Raw genomic sequence first — 27253 nt, forward strand, 5'->3', positions numbered from 1 at the left:
CAGCTAGAGCCCTTTATTATGACTTACAGAGCTCATGAACTCATCATGCCTTTAAAAGATGACTAAGCAAGGGGTCTGTTGGCACTTCCAGGAATTTACAGACATGACTCATGCATCTATTGTCTACAGACATAGTACCAAGGTATCTGTGAGTCAACTTGTTTGGAGATAGTATTTGCCGCAATTGACATGAATGCTAACATACTTTTTATCTAGAAAACATGAAAAAAAACTTAAGCATGGTTTTGCAAAGTTCAAATTCTCAAGCCAAATTCCGGCAGTCTTTGGGCGTGTAGTAAGCTGTCTGAAATGTTTGCATATGTTGGTGTCAGCATTTTCTATCTTTATTAGAGTTGTTCCTTGGTGTAATCTATGATCGCCAGTAATTCTGCATAGAAGCCTTGGGTTTATCTTTGCTCTCCCTTTTCTGTTGCAAAACCTTGTCACTTCTATATAGCAAAATATCTCTTTCTCCTCTTGGCTGAAACTCAAGGTTTGTGCTCTGGTTATCTCCTGCCTTGTCTAATTCAACCTTATTTTGGAAGGAGAATTATGGATAGAGGTGAGAGAACTGAGATGTGCCAAAGTCATTCGCCTCATTCAGGCCAAATGATCCCCCTCCTCAGTTTTCTACACTGCATTCCCAGCTCCGTCCCACCATCTGGTATATAAACTCCTTACTCATACCGCTAAAGCCCTCCACAGACTTGTCGCTGTCCCCTGTCCTCCATCCCATGACTTTCGTTCCTCAGACACATACAGGTGAAACTCGGAAAATTAGAATATCGTCGAAAAGTGCATTTATTTCAGTAATGCCACTAAAAAGGTGAAACCAATATATAAGATAGATGCATGACATGCAAAGCAAGATATGTCAAGCCTTTATTTGTTGTAATTGTAATTATTTGTCATTAAGCGGGTCAATTATAAATGGAATGTAAATAATGAAATGTAATAGCGATGTTTATTTTTGTATTATTGTAACTATTTGTTTTATTACTGTGGAATTTCCAAAAGAAAGCATTTGTAAAAATTAAAAGACAAATTAATAATAATAAGTTGCATTACTGAAATAAATGCACTTTTCGACGATATTCTAATTTTCCGTGTTTCACCTGTATTGGCTCTGCTGCTCAAGTGTCCTGCTTTTTTAAGTGTTTCTTCCTTTCTTGCGCCCTGAATCCCCTCCTAGGACTACATAGTTTTAACTCCCAATATTTGTTCAAAATCCCTCATCAGACTTCTCCTGTTAAGCCTTTTTTCTATAATTTTTATTAAATTTTATGTTTTAGAATATTCATTTAAACAACCTTAAAATATCAATGACTTCCCTTCTTCTCTTTCCGTGGTTCATTTTGCAAAACATAAATCCCTGGATGTTTTACATAAACTAAACCATTCATTGTTCCATTATTACATCCACCAAAGCTTATTTACACTGATGAATTTGTCTTAATGCTGCCAACGTTTTCAAATGTACACAACTTCAATAAACATTTTCCAATCTTCTTTAAACATATATTCTTCTTGTTCTCTTATTCTATATGATAGGTCCGCAAGCTGTGCATATTCCATCAGTTTAGTTGGGACCTCACTCGTTTTCCAACCTGTTAAGCCTTTGGCTGGTAACCTCAGCTGGTAAAAATCCCCATGTTATTCCAACTGCTGCTGTCATCTCATCAGCCCAGGCTTCTGGGGATGGGAGAGGTGCATTGGCTATCTGAGTTCTTGTTCTCGCTGCTGGTTTAATTTATAACTGGAATGTTCTGTTTGGTTTCCTATTTTTGATTTTATTGCTACCTTTTATTTTGAATTTATGTCTTTCTGCCCTAGGACGAAGGCTAATTATTTTAAAGAAATAATAAAGAGTGTTTGTGCATATCTTGCCCTGTCCCCCTTGCTTTTCCTTTCCCTCTCCTCCTCTTGTTGGACTTCCCATTGATGAAATGTAGGTTGTTTCAGATTTGGTGGTATGAGAGTCAGTGTGGAGCAGTAACTAGAATGTTGAATTAGAACTGGGACAGACACTGTTCAGATCCCTGCTCAGCCATGCTTCTCACTATGTTACTTTGGCCTGTGTCTACATCTTGGCCTATGGCTGGTTGTGAGGATACAGGTTGGGGGGACAAAACATTTATTCTACCTCAAACTCTTTAGAAGGAAGGCAGGATACAAATCTAATGAAATAAATACATGCCTGTATGTATAAATAAATACATTCCAAGGCCACTGCTTGTGTTAAACTTTTCAATTTTGTATCTAGTTATATTGATCTTTTATATTTGATGTGGGGCGAGCTCTCATCTTTAGAGGGGTGGTCATGAATACAGGTAGCGAGGGGAAAGCTCTGTACCGGTAAGAAATTGGAGATCAGCTGGGACTAAGAAGTGAAATTGTTCACAAGAGATTTGGGGTCAGGAGAAGCTGCACGTTAAGGAGGAATTATAGAAGAACAAATGTACTATGGGCAAGAAAGCTGAGAAGGCATGGGGGTCAACTTGATTATGCACATTGATTCAATAACTGGACATAATAGAACCTGGGGGGGGGGGGTTAGTTAACTGGAAGAAGCCTTTTCTTCCCTTTTTCTCTGAAACAGTCCTGTGGTTGGGGTGGGTGGGGGATTCAGCAATCACTGGAAAGACTAATCACCGCAAATGAAAGCTTTTCTGAATTGACAGTCATGTCTCTATTATGCTTTTAAACATGACTTCAGTGCTATATACTTTGCTCTTAAAACAAAGCTTTTTGACTTACTTAATAAGAGGAAAACTGCTATTAGTGCCTTTCTCAGTAAGTCAGAGGTTTTAAAAATCTAGATAATGGGAAACTTAGGATTCTTCAGTCAAAAGACAAGTGAAACTAACACAACAGATACTGTTAACTTTCTTCACTGAAGTTTTATTATCCTCTCTCACTGCTTTATACCACTTGCACAAAGAAATTTTGCTTTTAAAAGAAACCTGATGCTTGAGGGAAAAGTAATTTAAAATAACAACCAAACACATAAAGGAAATGGAATTTAAATACAAAGCGCAAACAGCAAAGAATAGAATAATAGAATTACAGAGTTGGAAGGGATCACAAGGGTTATCTAGTCCAACCCTAGGCAATGCAGGAATCTCAACTAGATCATACAAGGCAGGTGGCCATCCAGCCTCTGCTTAAAAGCCTCCAGGGAAGGAGAGTATTTGTGGCCCCGATCTAGAGCTTATAAAACAATTTGAGTTTGTTGAGTGAAAGGAAGCTTTACGTTGTCATAACGTTAAAGTTTTGCTGTGGATGTTACACTGATAAGCTTAGAAGTTTCTTAATCTGTGTGTCAAATGTGGAAGATGAACGCAAGAAAGAACAAAATCCCTTAACCCATCGTCTTTTTCTTTCTTTGCAGTTGACCTCCCACTCTATTTTCCACGGGACCAGCCAACGTTAACGTTTCAGTCTGTCTATCACTTCACTAACAGTGGGGAGCTCTATTCACAGGCCCAGAAAAACTACCCCTACAGTCCACGTTGGGATGGCAATGAGATGGCCAAACGGGCAAAGTAAGTCATCTCTCTTTCTGTGGGGTAGTTCTGCAAGATACTATACACATGTTCAGTGGTACCTTAGGTTACAAACACCTCGGGTTACAAACACTTCGGGTTACAGACTCCGCTAACCCAGAAGTAGTACCTCGGGTTAAGAACTTTACCTCAGGATGAGAACAGAAATCGTGTGGCGGCGGCAGCAGGAGGCCCCATTAGCTAAAGTGGTACCTCAGGTTAAGAACCGTTTCAGGTTAAGAACGGACCTTCCGGACCTCCGGAAGTTTGTAACCAGAGGTGCCACAGTAGTTTGCTTTCTGTTTGAACTAGCTAACCGCCTCTGAAATGTGATTAGGGGAAAGTGAGGCAAATGAAGCCTAAGCTACTTTCTTACATGCAGATACACACTGCTCCATTCACTTTCTTCCCTCCAGACCTTTCCCTTACTGCCAAACTTTAGCTACTTTTCCTTTTAGCTCCCCTCCCCATTACATGACCTTCCAATTCCTAGGTGTCCTCCTTAAATGAAGTGCAAATTTGTCACAACTGGTCTTTCCAGGCTCAATGGGCCCACCTCCTGGACCCAGACCCCTTACCAATTTAAAAAGGTCTTTTGATTGGCATTGGGCAGACTGTCATCACTGCCACAGAATTGTTGTTGTTGTTGTTGTTGTTGTTGTTGTTGTTGTTGTTGTTGTTGTTATGCCACCCTTCATCAAGTACATCTCAGGGGAGTTCCCAACATAAAAATGATAAACAAAAAAATGGGTCCGGCCATATTCTTCTCAAGTCCTGCGGCTGTTGACTCTGCCATTTCATTGCCCTCAGCTCCTTGAAATACCAAAGAGCCAACATGACTCAGTGACTTGCTGACAGGCATGTCAATGTGACCGTATTGGTAGCATGAGTAATCTCCCAATTTCTGGCAGGACCACTGGGCAGATCTGTGGAAAATCCCCCCAGGGACATTACGGAGCTATCTGGCTCCATACATCTCCAGTGGTGGGTGTTTACATGGTCCCATACCCTGCAGCATACAGCCCAGGCCTGATTAGAGGGTAATATATCCACGACAGCAGTCTTTGTCAGCTTCCCCACCAAACACTAGTACAGAAAAGCAGGTCTAAAGTGTGTCCTGCCACATGCATTTTACCAGATATAATCTGAGACAGACCCATGGTTGTCATGGCAGCGGTGAAATTTTGAGCTGTTCCAAATAAGGCTGCCTCAGCATGTATGTTGAAATCTCCCAAAGCTATGGCCTTGGAGTTCTTCACACCACCTCCAAGACCACCTCCACCAGCTCAGGCAGGCATGTAATTGTTACTTTTGGCTACTTTCTTATTCTGAAACCAGTAGTGGGATTATACAATTGTATTTATCCATTTTATTTTGGCAGTATTGAGCAGATCTACATTGTTAAGCCACTCTTTGCTTTGTTTCACTTTACATCAAGGGCCAAAGTATTTGAAGTAAAATGAATGGAAGATTTGAGATTGGGCAACAGTTGGCCATATTGGCCGGCTTTAAAGATTTTTTTTTTAAAGAAGCAGTTTAATAACCACCTCTTTCAGTGAGGCTAAGAAGGCTCCCTCACAGAGGGAAGCATTCACCACCCCACAGAGCCCATTGCCCAGCCCTTCACAGCATGCTTTTATTAGCCAGGATGGGCAAGGATCAAGGAGACAGGTGATCGGTTTCACTCGTCCAAGCAGCCTGTCCACATCCTCGGAGGTAACACATTGGATTGATTCCATGCAGCTTGACTAGACAGCACTTTAGCACTCTCCCGCCCCGGCCCTGCTCCCACAGTGGAGTCTACCTCTTTCCGAATCTGAGTGACTTTATCTGCAAAAAAAACTTTGCAAAATCATTGCAGGAGATCTTGGGGTCTTTACGAGGCCCCGATGGCAAAGGTGGTTCTGTTAAATTGTGAACCATCTGAAAGAGTCTCCTGCTGCTATTTTCTGCAGATTCAATAGGGGATGTGAAAAAAGTCCTCTTCTCCACCGCTATCGCCACTTAGTAGGCTCAACATTGAGCTCTTAACCCGTGTCTGGTCCAATTCAGAATGAGTTTTCTGCCACTGACGCTCTAGCCGTCTCAGCGATTGTTTCTTTGCCCAAAGCTCCAGGGAAAACCATGGGGCTGCCCGGGCTTCATGCAATTGGAGAGGACGCTTCAGAGCCAGACAGTTGATAGCCCTGGTTAACTCCACATTCCAGCGGGCTACCAGGGAATCAGCTGAAAGGCCATCAACATGGGATAAAACATCCCCTACCACTCTCTGGAAACCATTTGGATCCATTAAGTGGCAGAGGCAGACCATCCAAATCAGTCCCACCTCCCAGCAGAGAGGAAAGGTCAAGGAGAAGTCCAGTTGCACCAGGAAGTGATCTGACCATGGCACTTCTTTTGTTTCACTTTTACCTAGTGTCAGATCACCCATGTCAGTAGAGGTGAACACAAGTTCTAAGCCATGTCTGCGGCTATGAGTTGGGCCAAACTTTTTCAAGGACAGCCCCATGGAGGCCATGCTTTCCATGAAGTCCTGAGTGGTCCTTTGTAGGTGCTTTCTTTGGCTTGTAAAATAGCAAAAATGTTGAAACAGCAACATGTTAGAGATCAGCAAGTTGCAAAAATAAAGTAGTACAGCATATCTAAGTGGCAAACTTGAAGTGATTTAGTAGGTAGGGAAAAAAGGAAGCAATAGGTGTGAATTCTGACGTGCCTTCAGAAATAAAGGATGTGGCTCAAGTTGTGAAGATCAGTTAAATGGCGATGTTTTCAGCTAAATAAAGAAGTTAGATTATTGGAAGTACCTGCAGGTTTGATCACTCCTTGAAATATAGCAGAAAGCATCATTTGGTTTAGTTTAGTCGTGATTAATGGATGAATATGCTGATACCATTGTATAAACTCAGCAAAAGAGAAATGTTTTCATTACATGTGGATTGCTACATGTAATTAGTGCATTCTCTGTGGGGCTCCATTGCATTTGATCCAGAAACTGCAGTTGGTGCAGAATGCATTTGGGGTGTTACTGGGTTGTTGTTTTTATTTTGATTCTATATATTGTGGTTTTTATGTTGATCTTTTCTGTGAACCACCCAGAGATTTCCAGGTATAGGGTAGTATGTTGTTGTTGTTTAGTCGTTTAGTCGTGTCCGACTCTTCGTGACCCCATGGACCATAGCACGCCAGGCACTCCTGTCTTGCACTGCCTCCCGCAGTTTGGTCAAACTCATGTTCGTAGCTTCGAGAACACTGTCCAACCATCTTGTCCTCTGTCGTCCCCTTCTCCTAGTGCCCTCAATCTTTCCCAACATCAGGGTCTTTTCCAAGGATTCTTCTCTTCTCATGAGGTGGCCAAAGTATTGGAGCCTCAGCTTCACGATCTGTCCTTCCAAGGAGCACTCAGGGCTGATTTCCTTAAGAATGGATAGGTTTGATCTTCTTGCAGTCCATGGGACTCTCAAGAGTCTCCTCCAGCACCATAATTCAAAAGCATCAATTCTTCGGCAATCAGCCTTCTTTATGATCCAACTCTCACTTCCATACATCACTACTGGGAAAACCATAGCTTTAACTATACGGACCTTTGTCGGCAAGGTGATGTCTCTGCTTTTTAAGATGCTGTCTAGGTTTGTCATTGCTTTTCTCCCAAGAAGCAGGCGTCTTTTAATTTCGTGACTGCTGTCACCATCTGCAGTGATCAAGGAGCCCAAGAAAGTAAAATCTCTCACTGCCTCCATTTCTTCCCCTTCTATTTGCCAGGAGGTGATGGGACCAGTGGCCATGATCTTGGTTTTTTTGATGTTGAGCTTCAGACCATATTTTGCGCTCTCCTCTTTCACCCTCATTAAAAGGTTCTTTATTTCCTCCTCGCTTTCTGCCATCAAGGTTGTGTCATCTGCATATCTGAGGTTGTTGATATTTCTTCCGGCAATCTTAATTCCGGCTTGGGATTCATCTAGTCCAGCCTTTCGCATGATGAATTCTGCATATAGGTTAAATAAGCAGGGAGACATTATACAACCTTGTCGTACTCCTTTCCCAATTTTGAACCACTCAGTTGTTCCATATCCAGTTCTAACTGTAGCTTCTTGTCCCACATAGAGATTTCTCAGGAGGCAGATGAGGTGATCAGGCACTCCCATTTCTTTAAGAACTTGCCATAGTTTGCTGTGGTCGACACAGTCAAAGGCTTTTGCATAGTCAATGAAGCAGAAGTAGATGTTTTTCTGGAACTCTCTAGCTTTCTCCATAATCCAGCACATGTTTGCTATTTGGTCTCTGGTTCCTCTGCCCTTTCGAAATCCAGCTTGCACTTCTGGGAGTTCTCGGTCCACATACTGCCTAAGCCTGCCTTGTAGAATTTTAAGCATAACCTTGCTAGCGTGTGAAATGAGCGCAATTGTGCGGTAGTTGCAGCATTCTTTGGCACTGCCCTTCTTTGGAATTGGGATGTAGACTGATCTTCTCCAATCCTCTGGCCATTGCTGAGTTTTCCAAACTTGCTGGCATATTGGGTGTAGCACCTTAACAGCATCATCTTTTAAAATTTTAAACAGTTCAGCTGGAATATCATCACTTCCACTGGCCTTGTTATTAGCAATGCTTTCTAAGGCCCATTTGACTTCACTCTCCAAGATGTCTGGCTCAAGGTCAGCAACCACAATACCTGGGGTGTACGAGACCTCCATATCTTTCTGGTATAATTCCTCTGTGTATTCTTGCCACCTCTTCTTGATGTCTTCTGCTTCTGTTAGGTCCTTACCACTTTTGTCCTTGATTATGGTAATCTTTGTACGAAATGTTCCTTTCATATCTCCAATTTTCTTGAACAGATCTCTGGTTTTCCCCATTCTATTGTTTTCCTCTATTTCTTTGCATTGCTCATTTAAGAAGACCCTCTTGTCTCTCCTTGCTGTTTTTTGGAAATCTGCATTCAGTTTCCTGTATCTTTCCCTATCTCCCTTGCATTTTGCTTGCCTCCTCTCCTCCGCTATTTGTAAGGCCTCGTTGGACAGCCATTTTGCTTTCTTGCATTTCCTTTTCCTTGGGATGGTTTTCATTGCTGCCTCCTGTATAATGTTACGAGCCTCCATCCATAGTTCTTCAGGCACTCTGTCCACCAAATCTAAATCCTTAAACCTGTTCCTCACTTCCACTGTGTATTCATAAGGGATTTGATTCAGATTGTATCTTACTGGCCCAGTGGTTTTTCCTACTTTCTTCAGTTTAAGCTGGAATTTTGCTATAAGAAGCTGATGATCTGAGTTACAGTCAGCTCCAGGTCTTGTTTTTGCTGACTGTATAGAGCTTCTCCATCTTTGGCTGCAGAGAATATAATCAATCTGATTTCGATGCTGTCCATTTGGTGATATCCATGTGTAGAGTCGTCTCTTGTGTTGTTGGAAGAGAGTGTTTGTGATGACCAGCTTGTTCTCTTGACAGAACTCTATTAGCCGTTGCCCTGCTTCATTTTGAACTCCAAGGCCAAACTTGCCAGTTGTTCCTTTTATCTCTTGATTCCCTACTTTAGCATTCCAGTCCCCTGTAATGAGAAGAACATCCTTCTTTGGTGTCATTTCTAGAAGGTGTTGTAGGTCTTCATAGAATTGGTCAATTTCACTTTCTTCAGCACCGGTAGTTGGTGCATAAACTTGGATTACTGTGATGTTAAAAGGTCTGCCTTGGATTCGTATCGAGATCATTCTGTCATTTTTGAGATTGCATCCCATTACAGCTTTTGCCACTCTTTTGTTGACTATGAGGGCCACTCCATTTCTGTTACAGGATTCTTGCCCACAGTAGTAGATATGATAGTCATCCGAACTGAATTCGCCCATTCCCTTCCATTTTAGTTCACAGATGCCCAGGATGTCGATATTTATTCTTGTCATCTCATTTTTGACCACATCCAGCTTACCTCCATTCATGGTTCTTACATTCCAGGTTCCTATGCAATATTTTTCTTTACAGCATCGGACTTTCCTTTCGCTTCCAGGCATATCCGCAACTGAGCGTCCTTTCGGCTTTGGCCCAGCCGCTTCATCAGCTCTGAATCTACTTGTACTTGTCCTCCGCTCTTCCTCAGTAGCATGTTGGACGCCTTCCGACCTGAGGGGCTCATCTTCCAGCGTCATAACTTTTATATGCCTGTTGTCTTTGTCCATGGAGTTTTCTTGGCAGGGATACTGGAGTGGCTTGCCAGTTCCTTCTCCAGGTGGATCACGTTTAGTCAAAACTCTCCACTATGACCTGTCCATCTTGGGTGGCCCTGCATGGCATAGCTCATAGCTTCTCTGAGTTATTCAAGCCCCTTCGCCACGACAAGGCATTGATCCATGAAGGGGATCGGGTAGTATATAAATCCTAATAATAAGAATAAAATGCTGCCGCGCAGTTGCGGTCAGGAGGGAGACCCTGCCAATATATAACATCTCTCTTCAGATGTTGCCAATTTGAGCTATCAGGCCAAGTTCAAGTTGTTAATATTAGCACATCAAACCCTTAACAGCTTGGAACCAGTTTACTTGTGGGGTCATCTTAATCCATATATGCCCACTTGACCACTTTGATCTGCAGAACTGGCATTATGGAAGGTGTTGCATAATACTCACTCTGCACTGGTAAAAAATTCAATCTTTTAGTCTGGCAGCACCTGCACTTTGGAACTCCCTGCTGATTGACATCAGGCAGGGGCCTTCGCTGTACTCTTATCAGCACCTGCTTAAAACATTTTCATTTAGTCAAGCCTACCCAAACAAACAGAATTTACATGTGTTTTATTTTTTTTTAACTACTGCTGATTTCAATCATATTTTGAATGTTTAAATACCTGTTTTTAATTAGTTTTTTTAAATCAATTCTGATGTTTTTATATATTTTTGCAACCCACTTAAGAGGGCATTTTGTTTGTTTTGCTTTTACAGTCAAGCAGTATATAATAATTTTGTTAATAAATAAATAATTTTTGCCAGGGGAATATAAAGAACTATAATTCTGCCCTCAGTTTGGTCTGTGATCAGTGACATGATTGATTTAAATTAATCTAAGGACGAATAAAGCGACTGGTAGAAGTGACACCAGATAATTAGGGGGCTTCTCATTTCATGTTTTGTTTTATTCTGAAGCATGTGGGCTGGTCATTATTGCATGAAGGTATAGATTACAGTTCAGGGTGAGCACATGGAAATCTGAAAGCATCCTGGGAAGGGAATGAGATTCCTTGTCATTTTGAACAAAGGCTGTCAATTTAAGGTGACATCCTTGAACTTGTGACACAGCCTCAGCTATGGAAACACATATTCAGTAATATGTGAAGGGAAATGTACAGCTGCATTTGCTTCACTGCTGAAGGCAACCAGGTTCTGAATTCTGGCTGGCTGATTATTCTGTTTTGATTTTTGCTTGTTGTTGCATAGCCATGGAATAAACCATTTTAAAAAAACATCTCACGTAGGAGTGCAGTATGCAACAGTTTTTAACTATCTGCAATGGTGAATTGCAGCATAGTTAACCAGTTTGGTTGAGAATTCCTACTTTTATAACAAGGGTCAGCAAACCTTTTCAGCAGGGGGCCAGTCCACTGTCCCTCAGACCTTGTGGGGAGCCGGACTATATTTGGGGGTGGGGATGAACGGATTCCTATACCCCACAAATAACCCAGAGATGCATTTTAAATAAAAGCACACATTCTACTCCTGTAAAAACACGCTGATTCCCAGACTGTCCGCTGGCCGGATTTAGAAGGCGATTGGGCTGGATCCGGCCCCTGGGCCTTAGTTTGCCTACCCATGTTTTATAAAATACAGAAATGTCAAATAATACCTGTCCTTATGGTGATATACTGCAGTGGGAATTTTTAAAGACATTGATCTTTCATGGGAGGTGCTGCCAGTTTAAACATGCCTACCTTTCATTGTCTTGTTGGGTGTGTCTTTATTTATCTTGCCCTTCCAGGGTACTGGCATGTGTGTTACTCAGAAGATCAAGAGAAACAGTTATAAATCAATATCATCTCCCACAAAATATTAGGCAGCATAGACAGGTGTAGTAGTATAAGAATTCACAGAGGTCACTGTAAATTCTTATTATAAGACCTTTTTTTTAAAAAAAATGAACAAGTTAAAATGCAGTGCCTTAACAATTTCTTCAAAAGTTTGGAGAAGACATCATAAAAGCCAGGGACAGATCATTTTTTTATTCCCTCCTTTTCACTACTTCTGGTTGTGCTCTCTGCCCTGACCATTGGACTGACAAAGCTGTTCATATAATCAAGCAATAGCCTTCAAATGTGAGGTCAATGGTGGTGTTGCTCCTAATACCACCAGCTGGAGGTTGAGGCCAAACATTTTTACCTTCAAATGTGGGTTCCCCAGAGGCATCTCTCCTATTACTGTTGGAATCAGGACTAGATCCTGGACTAGGTGGACCTTTGATCTTATCCAACAGGGTTATTCTTATGCCAGGACTTAAGACAGTAAGGCTATACACAAAATAATCCCATTTGTGCTTGCAAGGAACCAAGCCCTGTTTGCTAGTCTTGATATTCAGAGGTTGGGTTTATTCTGTTAAGTCCCTTGCTAGGAACTTGAATGTTCATATTTAGCTTTCATTATGCATTAAAGTCATGTGGGGAACAGTTTCATTTAAGAAACTTTTTTTTCATAGAAAATTAGGAAACACCTATAAAATCTCTTGTTCTGGTTTCATTAGTAAAAATAATACAATTCAATGGTTGGGTTTTTTAATAGGCTATTTTATCAACGTTTTGTTACTTAATTTTAAATGCCATTGTTGAGTGAAATGGTTGAGTGGTGCTGTGGTCTAAACCAGTGGTCCTCAACCTTGGGCCTGCATATGTTTTTGGCCTAGAACTCCCATGATCCCTAGCTAGCAGGACCAGTGGTCAGGGATGATGGGAATTGTAGTCTCAAAACATCTGGAGGCCCAAGGTTGAGGAGCACTGGTCTAAACCACTGAGCCACTTGGGCTTGCAGATCGGAAGGTTGGCAGTTTGAATCCCCACAATGGGGTGAGCTCCTGTGGCTCTGTCCCAGCTTCTGACAACCTAGCTGTTTGAAAGCATGCCAGTGCAAGTAGATAAATAGGTACCACTGTGGCAGGAAGGTAAACGGTGTTTCCATGCACTCTGGCTTCTGTCACAGTGTTCCATTGCACCAGAAGTGGTTTAGTCATGCTGGCCACATGACCCGAAAAGCTGTCTGTGGACAAACGCCAGCTCCCTCAGCCTGAAGCGAGATGAGTGTTGCACCCCATAGTCGCCTTTGACTGGACTCAACCATTGGGGGGTTGTTTACCTTTACCTTTATTTACCTATTCATGTTCAAAACACCCATCTTCTTTCTCTTTGCCTGTTTCCATTTATAAATTCTCTCTACCTGTGTTCCTCCAACTGATGAGTAATTTCTACACAAGCTTTCTCCATTTTTGCTCTTGCTTTTTATATACAGACGGACTCCATATATTTCCCCTTATTAAGCCTTTATTTATGTCCCATACTTACAAATGGGGACAATGTACAGTCACTTTGTCCTGAAAAATCTTGTTTCCTCTCGTAAAGAGATTTATGAATGCTTAGTTCGAAAATAAACATCCACTCCTGAAATAAATATGTATGAATGCCAGTCTGCTGTAATGGTGGCATGATTTGAAACTGTTTGTGTCTCTATCTTACCCAGTTTGAGTTGCTATCTTCTTTGAGGCCTGTATATAAATTTCCATGAGTATGAATGAAGTAGTATGGAACAAAATGTAAATAGCAAACAGAACAACATGTGGGTCTTTTGTGCTTATCTATTGCCGTCCATATGCCTATTTGTGATCAAGTCAAATTAATGAATAGGAGACTTCCTGGGGAGAAAATGCGAGTGCATTGGCAAGGTTGTGAGCTGGAGAAACTGCATTATAGGAGCAAAACAAGGAAGCATGAGAAAGTAGCAAGGACCATTTTAAGGGTAGAGATAGTTATAGAAGAAGGTAGATTGTAATGGATTGACCCAGAAATTCTCTCTGACTTCAATGACCTATATGAAAAATAGAAGAATAGGGGAAAGAGGACATCTGTAGATTAGCCATCAAGAGTAGTTCTACTCTCACAACACAAAAACTGCTTTTGCAGAAAAGGGGGATGCATGGAGACAGCTGCAGGCCAGTGTACTGAAACACACAGTTCATGGTAATCCATGGTGGGCATAAAATATATAGCTAATTGTGAACAACCAATGCTCCTATTCATGGTATATAGATATAAAGCAGACCCAGCATTTTTGTTTCCATGGGGAAAAAATGTTGTGTTTTTCTCTTCTTAAGTAGGCATTCATGTCTATGTAAACAGAACATACAGTCTCTCAGCCTGCAATTTTATGTAGGAATATTGTAAATAAAGCTTACTTGTTTGTGCATGTAATACTTAGCTATTGGAAGCATGCCGATTAGTGTCTGTTCTCAGTTACCCTTCGTTCGGTTCCAGAAAATCCCATGAGGCTTCAGGAAATGCAGGCGAGGCCTGGTGTTAGCCATGTTTCCATATCGTAGTCTAAATTCTAAAAAGTCCAAGTTAGGCATTTCCCACACATCTAGGCAAGGGCAGTTAAAATGTTTCAGCATCTTGAGAATCTTGTCCTTGTCTATGGGAGAGTGAAGGAGGCAAAATTCTAGCTCATTTGGGTGCAAAGAAACTACATGTAGGGCAATACGTGGTTAACTCTGAATAAACCATTTCAGATACTTGAAAAGTAAGACCTCTGTGGTTGGCAACTCCTTGCCCCTCCCCTTGATTAGAAAAGCAGGATAAATTATGCAAAAACACAAATATGGTTAATTTCAGACCTGGTATCCATATTCTGTATTGTTAGGCAGGTACTGGAGCACCAGTGCCTTGTTAGGTTCTGCCATGCGGATGATGTTGCCCACCTTCTGGTCCCCCAGTGACCACAGTTCACCTGGAAGCTACCATTTTCTTCCCACAGTGTCCAAATGCCAACTCAGTCCAGGGCATTGCAGATGGGGGGAAAGAGGGCTTTCAGGGGCAGCTGACATATGATTGTGGCATCTGGAATCTTATCCTGTCACCCCAAGTGGCATAGATGACAACATCCAGTGCATGCAGGAACAAGAAAATGTCAGGTGCCAAAGAGCTGCATTGCCACTCCTTTCAATTGCTATTCTTTGCAGTTTAAAGTTGAAGAAAAAACGCTCTTTGCCATGTTCCAGGCTATCCTTCTGGCAAACCTTAGGAAGGAATTCGGTGATGTGTACTTTTCAGGGGCCACTTTAAACCTGAAGCCAGCAGGAGAGCCTCTTCCATGAAAGTACATGCCAACCACATTTCCTGTGAATATTTTTAGTGTTAGAAATAATAGTTTAATTTAAAAAAAAAATGTAAGGAGAAATTTTAACTCTGCTGAAATGACTTTTAATCAAATGGATTAATTAACTAAACACTGCAAATCTCATTAGAAGTATTGATAGTGAGATTTTATTCCGGGAGCTGGAAAGTAGAGTGGATTCTGGGAAAGAACCCTAAAGGTCCGTATTTACTTCCTTTGAGTTAATGAAGCCTACCCTCCTTAAATCTTCACACTTTAATTTCAAGGAATTGTTCTCTAAATAAAATATATAGTTACTGGATGGAATAAAATGCCAACATCCAGAAAGATGAAAGTAGAAGGAAGCGGCATTTTACTCTAATATCACATAATGCTTTATTATTAAGACACTTAATGCATTATTAGCTTAACGACTCTTGTAACAAAATCCCCTTTAATTAGATAGATGCTGTGGTAGAGAGAGACAAATAAAAAACCAGTGGACCAAAAACGAATGCAAATGATGGCCTGTAATGGAGGAGCAATCTATATTGGAGTGAAATCTCTGTATGTTCATGGCGGTGGGTGGCATTACAGTGGTGTCTGGCTAGTTGAATCACATTTTTCATGTACATTTTGAAAAGTGTCGTCTTGGATAGCTGAGTGCAGCTCTTAAGACATGGTATGTTGGTTTCTGACAGGTGCCTGCCAGGGATCTTCAGTGCTGTCATGCATAATGTGGATTTCAGCCAAATTAGGAGGGTTGGGAAACTTATTTCTGGTCACTTCTCATTAAATCTTTGACTTTGGCAAAGGAAAAACAATGATCAAAGATGTAATGCCATGGCGGGAGATAAGCATATGTGAAACTCTTGATGGAATACAGGGTTTTCTAAATAACGAATATGCAGTATTGAAGCATTCCATCTCAGCATTGTTGTATATAGCAAAATTTCAAGTATTAAATGAGGGATATAATTACATTTAGATTATTTTATTCAACGAAAGTATAGGATCTCTTATGACAGACAGTACTTTTTTTAAAAGTGTAGCTTCCCCCCAATGCCCAGAAATGAGTACTCTTTAATTATGTATTGATCTATATAGTGGAATTCTTCACAAGACAATTTCTGCTCTCCAGAATGTGAACTGAATATCTGGTGAGAGATACTTCTCTGCTATTTCCTTCTGCACCCTAAATATGTGTGTGGACACCTTGAAAATGAGCATGCATCTTTTGGCCTGAAGGAAGAGGGAAAGAAATCCAAAAGAAGCTGGATAATTGTTGCTAACTAATGTTGGTTTCTATTGCAGTAGAATATGCTAAACTAGAATACTGCCATGCTAAATATTTGGTATATTTTATATGATCCAGCAGTAAAATACTTGAACAGCAGCAGTGCTTTCAATGACTCCCATCTTCATAGAGAGTTTTTGAGTACAGTTGCCCAACTACCCATGGATCCACCTGAGAGAAATACCGTATTGGCCCAAATATAAGCCACACCTTTAAAATTGGAGGGGGGGAGAGAAAAAAGAAAAATATCCCAAATATAAGCCTAACTCCATACTGGGGGTGGGGGGAGCCGCGCTGTGTTGCTGTCGACCTTTCCCCTTCCTCACTCTTTCCCTTCCAGGCCTTGGGGGAGAGGACAGGGGACTTGTTGGGTTTATATTCCTCTCACTGTGCAATCACAGCAGTCAGAAGACTGTGTTTACACATTCCAGCAAAGATTGTTGGAATCACGGGAGCGGATGTGATGCTGTATTCTGTTTCCGTTTGCCACACTCCTGGCACTTTTTGCCCCACACTCCTGGCTGCATACCATAAGTTTTGCTAATATAAGCTGCACTTTAACTTTTCATGGTCGGAATTTGGGGGGGAAGTGAGGCTTATATTCAGGCCAATATGGTAATACTTAGTCCCCTTTTAACCAGTTTACCAACCAAAAATGATTGGGAAAGTTCCTTTTTGGAATTCCATAGGAGCTCGTCACACAACCAAATGGAAATGATGAGTTGATCTCTGCATTTGAATTTGGAAACTGATACTGTCTAGGGGACGCAGGTGGCGCTGTGGGTTAAACCACAAAGCCTAGAGCTTGCCGATCAGAAGGTCAGCGGTTCGAATCCCTGCGACGGGGTGAGCTCCCGTTGCTCGGTCCCAGCTCCTGCCAACCTAGCAGTTCGAAAGCACGTCAAAGTGCAAGTAGATAAATAGGTACCGCTACAGCGGGAAGGTAAACAGCATTTCCGTGTGCTGCTCTGGTTCGCCAGAAGCAGCTTTGTCAATAATACCTTACTGTCTAGATTTATGACAAATAATTGCCCATTCTGGAAGGCACATGTATAATGATTTAGAAAAACAAACACATTTAGTCTGATTTTAAAATAGTGTGTTTGATGGACCAACACAACAAGATGCTCTCTTGGAACACACTAAACTTTTCATCTCTTAATGTAAACTTTTATGTCCCATGAGGACAGTCAAACACAACTACTTTGTAGGAAACAAAATACATGGAATTTTCCTTTACGTTTTTGGAACAAAAGTATTGTAGATGACTAATTAGAAATAGAAAAAGATTTTAGAATGTTCATTTGAATGTAAACAGAGCTTAATTTGAATGGAAGTTTATTTTTAATAAGGCCTGCGTCTTTCATTAAGCATAATTGAAATGTTTTACGTGACCTTGGGATGTTCATAAACTTTGTTTATTGAGCAAATGCTTAACTTAAGACTTTCTTTTCTAGATCATAAGGATACTTCTGAGTATAATGATACATTACAGTTCCATCTAATCCTGTTATGAAATGTGACCTACATACCGAACCACACTTGAAACAATAACTATTTGCAGTTTTAAATTCGCATTGTTTGTCTGAATAAACAGAACTTTAAAACTGCTAGGCATACATAAGTTAAAATGAGACAAGTCCATAAACATTTCATTGTATTCTTTTGTCCCACTTTTAGTTAGAGTGACTGTCACACCAGCTGTGACCTGGGGACACATGATCAGGTTCTCCCATTAGCCATTGGCAAAGTTGGGCAACTTCCAGAGACCATGCATTAGGAAGGTGTGTACTGCTAATTGGACATCCAACAAATTGCTGCTGAACTTTAGAATAAACACATAGTGGAGGATCTGTGTGCACATGCCGCGGCTGCCTATGGAGGTGGCAGATATGGAGGTGAGGGAGACCAAGGATCCCAGAGCCATGCAGTCTGATTGTCCAGTGGTAGAGTGGGTTACTTCCTCTCAAGCTGGCTCCCCTGAGTCCATTTGTTGCAGAAATGGAAGAATCCCACAAGCTACACCATTGAGAATTCATGCATTGCTGTGTAGGAGCCCAAGGTCTGATTCACAGAACTTAAGCTCCTGCCTGCTGTACCCTCTCATGCTCCTAGCAGCAAGTAGCAATTTTGAACTCTGGCAGTCGCCTCTGATCCGCCCCCCCAGCAGTTTCAGTGCTTGACTGCCAGCATATATGGCAGAATCAGCTTGCCAGAAACCAGATAAGCTCACCAGTCTGACAGGAGCAGTGCATGGAGGTTGGTCCCAGAAGGCGACAACAGTCTCAAAAATTGTACAGCAGTGAAACAGCAGCCTGTCTATGATCAGGATCAGGGTCCCCCCATGTGAGCAAGTATCTCTGGATGGGGGCCTTTACATGTGTGAGAGGATCTGTCTCAATGTGTTGCTTGCTTGTATGTGTGAATAAAAGAGGGTGTGTCCATCTGTCAGTCTGTATGTCCTCTGTGGGGCTGTGCAGAAGCCCAGCATAGACCTTGCACATGAGCTTTAAAATAATCCATTTGAGCTGCGGCGCAGGTCAATAATTCTCTGAATTTTTTTATTCAGAGAACAAAAATCATCCATCATATTTATCTTCTTATTGGCATCTATGCCCCATGATGTTTACAGGGCAGATCCCTACTTCAGTGGGCTTACAATATAAAATTGACACACGGAAACAGAGGAAAGGAGGAAATGGAGGCAGGGGTATGTTACTGTTCCCGAGTGATCTAGAAACATACCATTGAGGGGAGCATTTCATAGGCAGTTTTCTTTCCTGCCACACTGCAGTAATCAGTTGATCAGGAAAGACGTTCGCCCTATCACTTTTTGAGTTAAGTGACTAGTGGCAAAAGATGCTGTGTTGTGTTTGAACTTCAGACATGAATGTGCACGTGGTTTTTATTTTATACATCAATACTCTGCCACTCCTCCAAAAAGCCCATAGCTCCTTGTGTGTTATTCCAAAGCAGTCTCCAACGAGGCATTGCACCAAAACCACAAGGAACCAAAAAGTTTTGAAGTGTTTTCCCATGGCACGGGATGCAGTGACTCTGTTTCACTTTCCACAACAGTCATGCAGAGATGTCTGTCCACTGCTATGGCTAAAATACCTCTTTAGGATCAGTTTCTATGTGTTCTTAAATTTCACCTTTTTGCCTTGATCACTTCAGTTATATAAGTAGTAATAAAACTAAATATCTTGAAATCACTTGTGTTTTTTATAACCATCCCCACCCCTAGTGCATGTCTCTGGGTCAGTGCATCTGGAAAGGTAGTAACCCTGTCTCTGAGAGCATCCTATTATCTGTCTTTTGTGCTTTTAAAGGTTAATTACTGGGAGTTGCACAAAAAGAGCCAGCCAGACTATCTGTGGTCAGGGAAGGGTTGGCCCTCTCCTCGTCAAATGCCCAAGAACAGACTGCTGTGGGTGGCAAGCATTTTCAAAACAAGTTTTCTTTGTTTCAGGACAAGTTGCTGCAAGAACAGGGAACTATAAAGCCTTTAGAATTACCAGTCTGAGCTTCAAAAAGTGTATAGTCAGAGGGATTTACAAGAACTTGGATGCACTTTGTGGCCACACTGTTGACATCCTTTATGTAACATGACATTATTATGAATTGGCAACATCATAATTACAGTCTGAGATGAATAGGTCAAAGACACAAAGTCATATGATCTTTGTCCTGGTCTTTCTTGAGTTTAACTCTAGCTTTCATCTCGTCTATGGAAGAGAGTGGAACGCTCTCCAGATTTTCCCTGGTCTGAATTATTTTGATTAGAAGGGATTTGGTCTGGATTGCAAAGCCTTTGATACTGAAAGTCTACTCTTGGCCTGCTTGCATAAATCACGATGCTTGGGCACTGTTGAGATGAAGTGACTCCTAATAAGATAAACAGAAATGCTTGATAAAAGCCACATTACTATGAGGTTCTCATGTTAATATTTCTGAAAGGCATTTTCTTCCACCTTTTTCCGTTTATCACTTGGCCTTTTATTGCAGTGCCGAGACAAACGTAAGAAGAGAAGTTGTAATTAATATTACAGTGGAACCTCGGTTTATGAACACCTCGTTTTATGAATTTTCAGTTTATGAACGCTGCGGACCCATCTGGAACGGATTAATTCACTTTCCATTACTTTTAATGGGAAAGTTCGCTTCAGTTTATGAACGCTTCAGTTTATGAACAGACTTCCGGAACCAATTACACCCATGTTTCAGTTTATGAACGCTTCAGTTTAAGTACTTCGCGGACCCGTCTGGAACGGATTAATCCACTTTCCATTACTTTCAATGGAAAAGTTCGCTTCAGTTTATGAACGGTTACTCCGCGGACCGTCTGGAACAGATTAATCCACTTTCCATTACTTTCAATGGGAAAGTTCGCTTCAGTTTATGAACAGACTTCCGGAACCAATTGTGTTCATAAACCGAGGTACCACTGTATGATTCTTAGTTTGGCCTGTATAAGTTTAGTGTTACTCTGGGCTACGTGCAGATGAAGAGAAGAAACAGGTCAATAAATACCTTAAAATGCATTTTGGAAACCATGCCAATTCTCCTGAAACCTTTTTTTAAAAAAATGCAGAATTGCCCTTGAATTCATGGTTCTATTCAGACATGTGAATCTTCCAGCCTGATATGTCTATCATCTCTGCAACCCTTTGCCTATGCTTCCCATACATCCCAAATTTGTAATCCAATGCCTCCTGCCTCTGGACTCCCCATAACTGCCCTTTGGGCTCTTTCCAATTGCCTGTTTCTCTGCTTACTGGCCACAGTGAATAATCATCCTGTTCCTAATCTCTACCAGTGTTAGAAACTCAGATAGAAAAGCTAAGAGCCAAATGGTTTATTATGGGATCTGGGGTGTGGGCGCCAAAACAGAATGTCTAGTCACCACTGGGGGGTGGGGGAGATCAGCAATACTTGTTATTTATTATTTTGATAAGCATGAATTAATATGCAGTTCACATAAGTATTACATTGTTCATATCACATTTTTAGCATACATTGTTAATATCACATTTTTAGCATAAATTGTTAGCGCATTTTTAATTTGGTGTTGGCAATAAAAAATATTGGTCAATGCTTCAGTTTTCAAAACACTTTACTCTTTATTGTTAAACTCCTTGATATATTGTCTATCCTTAACATATACTTTGAGGCTTCAAAGCCCATACATTTCTATAATCCCTGAATTTCAGCCAGGTGCAAAAAATGGCACCCAGACTTTTGGAGGTGCTTGCAAATGGAGAATCTTTAGGCACAAAATGCTCCTGGCGCCCTGCTAATTTCGAACCCTAATCTCCACTGTGATCCTTCATTTTCATTGACGTATATCCATATAGCTTACTATCCCCCTCCCAGCAGCTAAAATATTTGTGATTTTAGCTTGTGTGTGTGTTTTTTTTTTAGAGTGATTGATACTAAAACACTAATTAGCAGGGGTAAGCACACCAGAAATAACTGGCACATCTCTTGAAAGCCACCAATAAAGAGAAGCACGAGTGAGATTAGTTGACACTGCCCCCAAGTAAGAATAACTGTAGAGCATTCAGTGGTCTTGTAGAAGGAAATGGCACATTACATAATGTTGATGACTACTCTGCAATTTATTTTCTTTCTCTTAAAGGCCTGTCACTTGCTATTGAAAATTGGGGTTAAGTCAAACCATTCTGTACTGGCGATGAATTCTCTACTCTAGGTGCTGACTTTACACTTCATACTTTCAACCATCTTTGGACCATCAACTGGTGTTTGCTTTTTCTTCTTGAAGACACTTCTTGACATTTAAGGCACTGGGGCAACTATAGCCAGAGTATTAACAGATAGAAGTACGTCAACATGAATAGTTACATCATGGAAAGAAGGCTTTGAGGCTCTCACTGTCAAATGGCATGGCATCAATGTGCTTCTTAAACAAGGGAAATGTGAAGTTTTCCTTGATAGCTTCTAGAGTATGGATGGTGAAATAAATTAATTATTTGCCTTGTATTGATATGTCCTTATAGTGTATTTATTGAGACTTTGAACCCCCTGCTTGCTGGATCAAAATCAGTCCTTAGAACATTATGAAGAGGAGATAGCACAACTCTAGGGCCCTGACTCACAATTTGGCTAACCTAGTCAGTATTTTCCTCCACACAGGGTCATTTTTTTAAAAAACCAACCCAATTCATATTTCTTCTTTCTTTTATTTCCTCTTCCTTTGCAACAGATTTTGTTGAACACACAGGAGTGTGACATACCTCATTTCTATCAGTCCCCCCCCCCCACCCATCACCTCTAACTGCAAATTCACAAAACTTTGCTGCATGGATTTAGACTGTGATGAGAACTAGGATTGACTATAAGCTAGGATAAACAGCAGCTGAAGCATGTGAGAAGGATCCTAATGAATTGTTACACTAATAAAATGGTGACAACAAGGTATCATTTGTCAGCTGTCTTGGGAGGATTCGAAATAAATATATTAAATACAGTGGTACCTTGGTTTGCATACGATTTGGATTACAAACACGTCAAACCCGGAAGTGCATGTCCCTGTTTGCAACCTATTTTTGGATTACAACCCTTTTTCTTTTCTCTTTTTCTTTTTTTGGGGGGGGATTATGAACAATTTTTTTTGGAGGTCCCATTGGCAAAAGCGCGCCTTGGGTTACAACCTGTTTTGGTTTACAAACGGACCTACGGAACGGATTATGGTTGTAAACCAAGGTACCACTGTAAACTGCATAGGTTGAAATGCAGTGCCTTTCTTTCCCCGCCTTGAGCTCCACTGCGGTTATGGTCCAACATCCTCACAATGGGTTGTTTCATAGGAAGAGTTCCTTAAATACCTCCCTCTAACTATCCAAAGCAGCTGGTGCCTCTTTTGTGAAGGAAGGGGATGTGAAACATACAGTATTATACCCTCTGTTGACCCTAACTTGGGGGGGGACGACTCCCAAGCACAAATGTTGCACTAGTTGGTGCAAACTGAACAAATTTACATATCTTGTGTACAACCGACTGCACACTATCACCAGTTTGAAGGGCAAAGACACTTTTTATCCACTCTAGTACTGCCAAGCACAACAACAGAAAACTAAATGCTAGATAATCTGCAGCCACCCCCATGCTATGGTACCTGGGAAGACACATAACGTGACTTAAATCAACACCGCATACAAGCCTAGCAAAGCTGCTCAAAACATGTGGGAGGAAATGTACCTTGACAAATTATTACAGAGTTCAGGAGGTGAGAGTGGAAGATCCAGAGTGCCAGTGGCATATGATAGACATTAGGAGCGAATATAAGCAGCACCTGCAAAGCTAATTTAATAATAGGGCAAGTGTAACATTTTCTTTAAGTTTCATCACGTCATTCTTTGTTGTTGTTGGCATCCGTCTGTCTCTGTTGTTGTTGTTGTTTTATATTTATCTATACCCCGCCTTTTCCCCTGATAGGGACTCAAGGCTGCTTACAGATAAAACTAGAACAACTAAAAAGAGAACTGTGCTTCACGTGAATAGAAATTGTTCTGTTCCACGTTTCACATGTACAGAAACGTTTTTTGTTTTGCTGCCTCTCAAGATTAACTTGGTTTTTTTGTTTCTTTCACCGCAGTCTTTTGTAAATTATGGTGAAACTGTTTATCCATTTGAATGCTATTTCCATCTGTTGCAGGGCAATAGCTTCTTCAATCTATCTCTCTTTCGTAGTAGTAGTATGACTCTGGTATCAGCTACCCACATTTCATGCATGCCAGATGGTATGGAGGTGAACTGCCATCTCCTTCCCTTGCCCTCAAGTTGCTATAAATTAGTTTATAATTGTGCTCCCCCCCACTCCTTTTCCATAAAGAAACTCTCAACACAACTTCTCTTTACATTTATAACATTATGCAGTTAATCCTGTTGTTGTTGTTGTTTTTAATGGTGATCTGTATCTTGTTTGCATATTCTGCAGCATGATTTTTAAAACTCTTATGAAATTGCACCCCAGTTGTAAGTTGACTAAATCTTTCACATACACATTTTGGCTTCTGGACTGGCACGTGTGCAATTAGCACTTACACTTTGCATGCTTCTTCCTGAACTTGTTTGTGCGCACACACACACTTCTTTCCTCCTGGCCCTACTTCCTGCGTACACCTTATTTCCTCTTTTATTTTTATTTGGCAAATATAACATTAAACATCCTCAGCTCACATTAGCACATCATTTCTCTCTCTCTCTCTCTCTCTCTCTCTCTCTCTCTCTCTCTCTCTCTCTCTCTCTCTCTCACACACACACACACACACACACACACACACACACACACCAGACACACACAGAGTCCATATGTCCAAATAAATATCCAAATTAGATTGACAATTAGAAGATATACATTCAAATGTAGAAAGGGCAGGAGCTCTTCAGACCACTGAACAGTGGGAGGTGGGCGTTTTATACTTCATGGCTGGAAGGATAGTTTCTTTGCAACCATAAGGGTTTGTAGGATCACACCTTTTCTATTTCGGTTGATATCCAGCCTGTGGTAACTGCACTGACAGCAGTCAAGAGCTTTCAGCACTTCTTGTGGAGGTCACTGCACACAGAGAGATGACTTTGTAGACCTTTAACCAATAGAGTGGTTTGTGCCCCTTTCCACAGATATCCAGTTTGGTTTTTAAACTATGATTTTATTTATTTATTTATTTAAAATCTTCTCCTTGAAAGCAAAAGTATCTTCAAACAATTCCATACGACATACCAATATAATGAGACATGGTAGGAAAGATAGAGTTTGCGTATCATTTTGACAGTTCCACTCTCCGCTGTTGTCATTCTCTTAATCATTTCTTTTATTTCGTCTCAGGTACATTTAACTGCAAATGTAGTATCTCTGATAAAGCAGATCAGAGTATTCCTGTTTTAAGGCAACCATGACAAATCTGAGTCTATGTTTTCAGCAATGGTGATGGAGGATATAACATGTGCATCACTCCCTCGTTTCTTATTGATATTCCTGTTGCATTTATTTTTTTTATTCTGCAGTCTACCCTTTTGCTCCTAGACAGTACCATCGGGTTCCAACAGCCAGTTTGAGGCAGGGAATTGGGGGGGGGGGGTGCATTGATTTTTACTGTGTTCCATCCCTCAAGATGATAGTAGAGTGCAGTGTGGCATATTTTGTTTTACATACCAAGCCAATGTTGTGAGCAACGGCATAATTTGCCCAAGGCTTTGTCTCTGTTAATGGTTCCCACAGGTCCAAGAACGGGTGGGGGATACAATGACTCTATAAAACACTACCTTGAATCTTCCTGACTCTTACAGAAAATTATGAACACAAGAAGTGGCCAATATTATGCTGTTGCAAAAGGGGGGGGGTATATTGCCTGCAAGACATTGTAAACAGAGGTATCATTTTATTCTGTTTTGGTTAGGACCTCTGTTAGAAGATTGGTGAGCTAGTTTCTGCAAGTTACAAAAATCAGAGCTTTGTGTAAACAAGGAAATGAAGAAGAAACACATTGTGCTTAGCTCTGATTAAGCCTAGTGGACAACGGGGTCGTTTAAGCATTGGGTTCATTTTGTGTCAAGCAACACATATGTGAACATTCAGGGAACTGGTGGCAAATTGTTTACACTGTTGGACAATGAGGAAATTTGCACGGCATCCTTCTGGATTCCCCTTCTGCAGAATGTTCAAAAGGAGCTAGCGTGTTTGTACAGCTAGATCCCATTTGCATTTCTATGATACAGTCAGATGCCTTTGTGATAACGTCAATAAGTGTTTCTTGAGTCTGCTTTAGGTCAAGGGAAGTTTTGAATTGCTGGGAAGTGGGCTACTTTGTTTTTGACGTATTACAGTTTTGTTATTCTATGGTTACTCAGGTTTTTCAACCTCCACCATTCAGAGGAATAATTGGAGTTCAGAAGCTGCCAATGCCTCTATCCAGATTGTGACATTCAGAGCTATTCCCTCCCCCCCCCCTTTACTTGCTTTAGGGATGCTTGGCATAGAATTTGTATTAAGAAATGCCTGGGATTTTGGCAACTTTATTCATAATAATCATTGTAATAAAGCAAAGGATATAATTTACAGCTACCTTCTCTCCAGAAATTTACCCAGAACGGCATGAGAGGAAATAGAAATATTAATCTGTAGAATAACTCTTCTACACAAAAAGAAAGGGAGGCTACTGTCTGCTCAAATTTAAATTTTAGCCTAGCAAGTGAGCAGTAGTGGATTACATTTGCTCTTCTTATTCAATAACAAGATGCAGATTATCATGAAACTTGTTGTTGTTGTTCTTGTTTAGTCGTTTAGTCGTGTCCGACTCTTCGTGACCCCATGGACCATAGCACGCCAGGCACTCCTGTCTTGCACTGCCTCCCGCAGTTTGGGCAAACTCATGTTCGTAGCTTCAAGAACACTGTCCAACCATCTCGTCCTCTGTCGTCCCCTTCTCCTAGTGCCCTCAATCTTTCCCAACATCAGGGTCTTTTCCAAGGATTCTTCTCTTCTCATGAGGTGGCCAAAGTATTGGAGCCTCAGCTTCACGATCTGTCCTTCAAGGGAGCACTCAGGGCTGATTTCCTTAAGAATGGATAGGTTTGATCTTCTAGCAGTCCATGGGACTCTCAAGAGTCTCCTCCAGCACCATAAAACTATTTGAATTTATTTGAAACTATTTGAATTTATTAAACTTTGGAGTAAACGTGACATTCTCTGTCCATTATTGGAACAATAGAGGATTCTTAACCTAAACCTTTTAAAAATGTTCAGTTAATGCACTCATCAGTTCCAGAACATACAAAAAATATTCTGATTTTAAGTTACTTTAAAATGCCATGTTTTTTTCTCAAAAACCTGAATTAACTGATCCCCGTAAGATCAACTCTGACTGCCTCTGGCAGCCCTGCTCTGCTACTTACCTGAAAGCAGGTTTTAGTTTATGACCAGCTGCAGTATTTATTATCTCCATTGGTTGCTCCACTAAGTATCTGTGCCCTATTATCATGGATGAATCCAATTAACCCAGAAACGTGACAATCAAAGATGTTAGAGATGCTCTACCACGTTACACTGAAGCAAATGGTATGAC

General features: G+C 41.0%; 1 protein-coding gene across 3 annotated transcripts in view; it reads left to right on the plus strand.

Moving 5' to 3' along the window:
• The window catches only part of BABAM2 (BRISC and BRCA1 A complex member 2), a 129005-nt gene that overhangs the window by 98126 nt on the left and 3626 nt on the right, over positions 1-27253 (plus strand). For 2 of the 3 annotated variants that reach the window (XM_088666596.1, XM_035111504.3), the window contains exon 11: positions 3392-3545. The exons of the other annotated variant lie outside the window; for it this stretch is intronic. In XM_088666596.1, coding sequence (XP_088522722.1) covers positions 3392-3545 — 154 coding nt within the window. The remainder of the gene's footprint in view (positions 1-3391; positions 3546-27253) is intronic. 3 annotated transcript variants of the gene reach the window in all.

Source organism: Zootoca vivipara, chromosome 3 (genome assembly GCF_965207765.1).
Source record: "Zootoca vivipara chromosome 3, rZooViv2.hap1.1, whole genome shotgun sequence".
Lineage (NCBI taxonomy): Eukaryota > Metazoa > Chordata > Lepidosauria > Squamata > Lacertidae > Zootoca > Zootoca vivipara.